Source organism: Stegastes partitus, unplaced genomic scaffold (assembly GCF_000690725.1).
Source record: "Stegastes partitus isolate 25-593 unplaced genomic scaffold, Stegastes_partitus-1.0.2 Scaffold602, whole genome shotgun sequence".
Classification (NCBI taxonomy): Eukaryota; Metazoa; Chordata; class Actinopteri; family Pomacentridae; genus Stegastes; species Stegastes partitus.
In genome coordinates this window covers 321,809-329,018 of record NW_007578333.1, presented here as the reverse complement: position 1 = coordinate 329,018, position 7,210 = coordinate 321,809, and the positions used below count along the sequence as shown (strand labels likewise).

Genomic DNA, 7,210 nt, shown 5'->3' with positions numbered 1-7,210 from the left:
ATGAATATCCGAATATGCGGTGTGGTCGGGGGACACTTCCACCCTGTCGGAGCTCTCCCCCGGGTTGGAAGTGTCCAGAGCACGCAGGCAGTACTTGGCTGCTGATGCTAGTTTAGTTAGCGCTCACACTTCTGTTTCCTCCATCGGTGGTGACGGCAGCAGTGGCAGCACCACTTCCCCACCACCGCCACCATCCAGTCGCATTTAATTGGAAATATGAACGAACTCGCAAAAAAAAATCGGATTTCACAAAAAATCCGAATTGAGCTGAGCGGGCCATCAGAACCACCCTCCCCAACCTGCAGGACATCTACACCCAACGATGCAGGTCAAGGACTGTGAAGATCTGAAGCAGCCGAACCATCCTGGAAACCTTTGCTTCTCCCTGCTGCCATCAGGCCGATGCTATTGCCTAAAGATCGCCACTGAGAGAATGAGGAAGAGTTTCTTCTCTCAGGACGTCCGTTTCTTCAACTCTGAACTTTAAAACCAGACCGTGCAATTACATACGGCCACCTTTTATACATCCATCCATCCATTTTCTATACACCGCTTAATCCTCATTAGGGTTGCGGGGGGGCTGGAGCCTATCCCAGCCGACTTAGGGCGAAGGCAGGGGACACCCTGGACAGGTCGCCAGTCCTTTTATACATGCACCTTATATATCACAACAGTGTTCCACCTGCTGTATTTTATTTATTATTATTTTATTTATTTATGTGCATGTATACATGGATATATATACATATATATACTTCTTTAACACTTATTTTATTTTATTTAAATTTTTTTCTTATTGAAACTGGAGGCTAGTACAAAATACATTTCACTGCACATTGTATGTGACAAATAAAGCTTATCTTGACCTTGAACACTAAGTCCTGCAGTGTGAACGTAGCCAATCTGTGGGATTGTTCAGTCAGATAATACGCCGTCATCCTGATTGGTGACATTAAATGTCATGTTGGAGTCAGAATCCAAGGCTGTCGCTATGTTAAGGCTGTTTTCATGTGTTTTGTTCGTATTTACTAAAAACCTGTCAGATAGCAAAGTTTTCAGATTCTTAAGGGTCGGACTATCGAGTCACGTCTGTATTAGGAACCATGAATAATGAAATCTCCAAATTCTGTGCAATTTTAGTTTAAGAGGCTTCAATTCCTGATTGATCTGCCCCACAGAGCGGTGAACCTCTCCCCATCTGTAGCGGCTAAAGATTCTCTGGGAGGCTCGTTTTATACGTAACCATGACCTGTTGCGAATGAACCTCGTTAGTTGTGAGATGTTTCACCAGCTCTTCATTCTTTCATGCCACACAACTTATCCAGCTTTATGTTGCCCCCGTCCCAACTTATTTGTTGCTGGCATCACATTCAAAGTGACTGCATATTTATAATGATTTATATTGGTTGAAACAAAAGCTCGTCTCAGCTTCAACATCTGACATGTTGTCTTTGTACTATTTTCAACTACATTTAGGGTTTAAATCATTTACTCATCATTACTTTCTGCTTTTTGGTCCAACTTTTTTGGAAACTGGATTAAAGGTAAGCAATTTAAACAAATTTGTGGCGTTGGTCTGCGCCTTCCACTGACGCCTGTGTTCAGATGACAACCATTGTTCACATTTTAGAAATATGACTTCAAGGTTCCATCAGAGTTTTGCTCCCTTTGTGACAGCGGGAAACGTGGCATCAGCACAAAGTGAAAGTGTCTGCGGCAAATTGTTATTCTGAGCTAAGAAGAACTTCCTCTTCAAACCCTGGCTAGACTGAGAGTTTCTGAGGGGGCAGTGCCTGGCACTCTGCTGCGCTTTGTGGAAACTGGATCCGTTGTATCCAAAGCACGATCAGGCAGACCAAAAGTGGGCACGCCATCAGAAGATCAATACATCAAGCTTTGCTCGCTGAGAGACAGAAAAGCCGCTTCATCACAGATACAGAATTTACTAAATAAAGAATGCGAGACTCCAATCAGCAGAAGTCCTGTCAAGAGAAAGCGTCTCGCAGCAGACTGTACAGCTCCTCTCAGGAGGGGAAACAAGGCCAAACGCTTGGGGTGGGCTGAGACATTCCAGCATTTCACAGTGGGTTATGGAAAGGAGTCCTGTTTACTGATGAATGCAGTTCTGAGATCGGTGGCAGCAACTGCAGCGTTTCAAACCCACAGTGAGACACGATGCAGGAAACGTTGAAGTCTGGGGGGCAGTTTGAACACCTTCACCGAATCGGCTCCAGAAGGAACACAGCTCTTCAGAGACATGATCCACCTTCTGGTTTGAACTTTACTGCAGCGAGATAATGAGCCCAAACACGCCTCAGAGCTCTGAGTTGAAGTGCTGACTGTCACGAACTTTCCTCCACAGTCACCTGACTTCCTCCTCACTGATGGCACACTTGAAGACTGAGAAAGACAAGCACCTGCCATAAGAGGAAGCTCTGATGAACATTGTCACATCCTTCTTATCAGACTTGAGCAGAGCTGTGGCCTCCACACAGCTTCAGGGCTGCTGCTGAGCCCACCACATGTTGATGTTGTGATATTTGTAGACACAACTTTTCAAACACCCAAGCAGATGTTATCTTCTGTTATCAAAAATGTCTCTCAAATGCGAAACTAATGCAAAATCAAAGGATCTTCACTGATGGTTTCAGACCCTACTGCTGATCCGTGGCCAGTTTTTACCTTTGTCTCGTGTGTTTTGGTCTCAAATTCAAATGCCAAAGAAGTAAAAACAGAAAAAGTCGTTCTCCTGCTGAGAATGTAAATAAACATGGTTGTAGACCGTCATAGTGATGAGTGTGGTTTTACAAAGGGAAAGGAAAGCACACTTCTGTAACTTCTGCACGTCTCTGTTGTACTCGAACACGGAGCGTTTTAACCCCTCCAGCCTTGTCTCAGTTGTTTCCTGTTTCAACGTCCTCGACACGCTTCAGTGTGTAGAAACGACTTTTGTTCACACAAATCTCGATCTATCCTGTTGGCAGGGAGGAGGAGGAGTTACTGTGGTTTTGGTCACAGTTACATTCACCCGACTGCACTTCTGCATTTCACACAGAAGCCAAACATGGCCAGCGTTAACATGACAGCAGAGCGGAGCCTGCCATACGCTGCAGTCTTTGGGTCCGTTATAGCGCTTGGTCTACCTCTCAACGCCGTGTCTCTGTGGATTCTGCTTCGCCACCACAGCCTCAAGTCCCCCAGCACCGTCTTCATGGTCAACCTGGCAGTCTCAGACCTGCTGCTCGTCATCTCTTTGCCCATGAGGGTCTATTTCTACGCAACGGGCACGTGGCCCCTCGGCAGCATGGCATGCATCTGGATCACGATGCTCTTTCGAAACAACATCCGCTCCAGCTCCATCTTTATCACCTTCATCAGCGTGGACCGGCTGCTGGCTGTAGTTTATCCTCTGAGGTCACGGCATCTTCGGACCTCGTCCAACGCCTGGAAAGGTGCTGCGCTCATTTGGCTGATTTTGTTGGCGGTGAACGTCCCAGAGAGTGTGTTTTTTTCAAGGAGTGCAAACAAGGAAAATGTGACTTCCTGTTTTGAATTTCCTGAACATATGGATAAGGAGATTCACAAACCAGGAATTGAATATTTTCAGCTTGTGCTGATGTTCACCATGCTGACAGTCAACATCGTGTCCACTGCTCTGGTGTCTTGGACGCTACGGAGACATCTGAATGACTCCGCACGGGTGAATAACAAAGTGAACGTCATGCTGCTTTTTGCCATGAACCTGATCATGTTTACTGTGTTCTTCTTGCCTGTGTCCTTGGTTGTTTTGTTCAAGAACGAAGGGAGAGGTGCTTTGACCTGTCTTGCTAGCGTGAACTGCTGTCTCGATCCACTGTTGTATTATTTTTCCTTTGATGGCTTCTGGAAAAGAAAAGAGTGTCCTGAAACATCTCTTGAACAAATATAGACTGTGGCAGGTTGAATGGTGTTTGGATAGATTATGTACTGATTAGCTGTGAGATTGTTCTGCGTAAAGGTCTGACGGTGCAGCACTGAATGTAGCGCTCGAGCAAAAAACTGTTGGTTGACCTAAAACAGAAGCAGAGTTATTTTGGGAACTAAAGCAAAAAGAAAGCACCTACTTTGACTAATTGTATTTATGGATGTTGCATTCTAGATACTGTGAAAATGTGAAGCTGTTTAGAAACTAGAAACAGAACTGTCGATCTGAAAACCAAACCTGGAGTTTAGTCGCTCTGCAGTGCCTCTGTGGTCACATCAAGCTTTTTGTCTGGTTAACTTGTCCATATGGTGTTTTTTAAATTATTATATGCTGGAACCCACATCATAAGCTACATATCAGTCTACCGATGCATCTTTCAAGAATTACAGTCCTCTATAACTAAACCGTCTTTTTGTTGTGCAAGAAATGTGATTGTGTGGCGTAACAAATGTCATTTTTATTGGACGGTGAAACTGTGATGTGGAAGGAAAGGTGTCCAGTTTGAAGAGGCAGCGTTGTTCATGGTTCTTTCTGTGTACGCTGAAGTTTCATTTTCCATTCTGTGATGAACCAGAACTACAACGTGAGGTGAAGGAAAATCCCTCCTGACAACATGTGTAAAACTTCTCCAGTTAGTGGGTTTCCAGGGCAACAAGCCCCGCCCCATTTAATATTTTGCTGGCTGACTGAAAATAAGCAAAATTAAAGGAATGAAATATGTGGAAAAGATGTTGTGATTTCTGATGCATCACAAGAAAACGTGTCTCCCTAGAAAATGTGATCACTACTGCAGTTTAGTTGTTTACTTTTTGGGAAACGAGACTCAAAAACATGCTTCATGTGTTTATTATGCGTCATACGTGACAGCTTTCTGTATCTTCATTCTGTTGTGAACATGCGTAGATGAATTACTCGGACATCACAACGTGTCTTTGTCCTGCGCTGAGCCTCTTTCCAGTGTTTGGGTCACAGGTGAGCTGGTGTGCTTGTGCTGCAGTGAGTAGAGAGAAGCAGAAACTCAACAGAGCCGTTATAGTAGAATCAGCAGTATGGAGTTACATCTGAGCCGTTATGAGACTTTGAGGGATTATTTTCACGGAAAGAAAAACTTCTAAACATGTGATTTTAACACAAAGTCGAGTTTTAAGGGTTTTAATTACTGACCAGAGAGACTTTGAATCAATGCAAATTGCAGACTTGTTTCACTGCAATGATCTCCGGCTATCTGATGTAAGCAGCAACTTGGAATTAAGGATGAAGGCAATATCAGGCTATTCCAAATGTCATTTGGTGTTTATGACACACAGTACTTTTCTTATCTCCGGTGCTTCTTTATTCTTTTTTATATGCAGTAGAGGGTGGCATCAAAAATGCTTATGGTAAACTTTCAGTTTAGGGATAATACATAATCCTCCTTCATCCTTGTTAGCTCTTCTTTTGATTGCTTTTAACGTCATTTGGCACCGTCTTGCGCACGTCTTTGGTTATAAATCCGGCAATGCAGCCGAGGCTGTTGTGCTTTTGTCAGCATCTCAGTTCGGGAGCCAGCAGCACTCAAGTCCTGCAAGCTTTGCCAAATGGAGGGACATCTGTATGCGCCTGTAGCAAATTGATCCCAAAAAGGATCTACATTTGAAACAATCCAGATGTAAGGCCTGAAAGTACACGCTGAGGATTTGCTGTTGCCGATTAAGACATTTTACATTTGATAAGCAGACTACCTAGTCGACTGTAACCAGCGCTGCGTGACCCTGCGCATGTGTTTTCCGTGTTAACTAGGCCACTAGAAGAGCAAACCCAAACCATGGAAACCAAAATGGGACAAGCTTTTGTTTACGAGTAGGTGCAACCTCATTGGGGTTTTAGGTTCTACTTTTAACCCAGTTTGGGGAGTGAGTGACAGCTCAAAGCACAATTATATGTATGTATAATATGTTGCTTGTAAATAGTGTCGGGTCATCCGTCCGTAAGGCAGCTGCTGGCCAGATATTGCTTTATTGTGACCCTTCATAAATTGGAGACCTGCATGCAGCCGGTTTCCTCCCTCGAGCCGCTGCATATATGTTTAATGTGACCTATACCTGTGCCCTCCACGGGGGAAGTTGAATGCTGAGAAGCCTCATAGAAAAACACCCCCAGACATCACGCTGCCTCACCTCCGTGTTGATTTTTTAAAACCATGAAACCCCGTTGTGAGTCATCCGAACTCTGCCGAGGCCTTAAAGTTAAATTAATCTTACCCGCTATTTCCTCCCAGCGCCAAACAGCCGACGTGTACGACAGCTTTTATTCGGCATGTCGGATTGTTTTCTTGCCTTGATTGTGGTCATGGAAAAATCAGAGGTTTTTGAAGAAAACTGTGTGCGTGGTGGATTTGATTTCCGTGTCCCAGGCTTAATTTTTATTTATGTGTGTGTTCCTCGTGTATATCAAGGTCAGACTTGTGCCTAAATGGAGCTCTCCATCTGTAAGTGACCGATACCTGTGATCTGGAGGGACGCTGGGGTCTGACTGCTGTATGAATATGTTTGCTAAGTCCGGTCACGGTCGGCCGGCCCCCTACCCCCCCTGGGGTAAATGAGAAAAAAATGCACACAGATTCACTCTCCTTGTCTGCCGGTTTCCCTCCCGCACACACACACACACTAACATTCACATAAGTACACTATAAAAAAAATAAAAAACACCCCAAGCAGGTACATTCAGGTCTGCGAGCGTCGCTGCCAAAACCCACAAACAAGCCTGTTGTGCTGCAGCCAAGTCTGCCTTGGACCAGAGGAGGACGGCTATTCAAAGACGGCAGCCGCTTTGGTGACTGTGGAGAGTCGGGCGGCACAAAGAGCCAAAAACAGAGCAAAGCAAAAGAAGAAGGGACGAAAACAAACGGTGACTTACTGAATGGACGGAGGCGACACCACGGAGCAGAGGAGCAGCAACCCTCCAGCGGACGAGTCCTTGAGAGAAGCTCGAGATCATTCAAACAGAAAGACATGAGCAGGAAGTGACTCAGCCCCAACACATGCAGCGTTTTTTTAAATTTATTTTTTATTTTTTACAACATTACACAAGGGAGCAGAGAACATTCACATTAATGACCTCTGTAGAGGGTTGAATCCCAGCCACCGGACTGCAGGTTTGATTGAAAAGCATTTATCTTATTGCTGAACATTTAGTCAAGTTCAAATCAAAATCACAATTTAAAGCAAGACTTCTCACAGGCCGCTGTTCAGGATGTAAGCTGTGCAA

At 44.6% G+C, this 7,210-nt stretch overlaps 1 protein-coding gene across 1 annotated transcript; it reads left to right on the top strand.

Annotated features, from left to right (window-relative positions):
* Positions 1-2,978: 2,978 nt before the first annotated feature.
* Positions 2,979-4,691, top strand: LOC103362782 (lysophosphatidic acid receptor 6-like). The gene has a single exon (XM_008289265.1). It carries the CDS (start codon positions 3,065-3,067, stop codon positions 3,926-3,928), a length of 864 nt encoding a protein of 287 aa, XP_008287487.1. The 5' UTR covers positions 2,979-3,064; the 3' UTR covers positions 3,929-4,691.
* Positions 4,692-7,210: the final 2,519 nt, after the last annotated feature.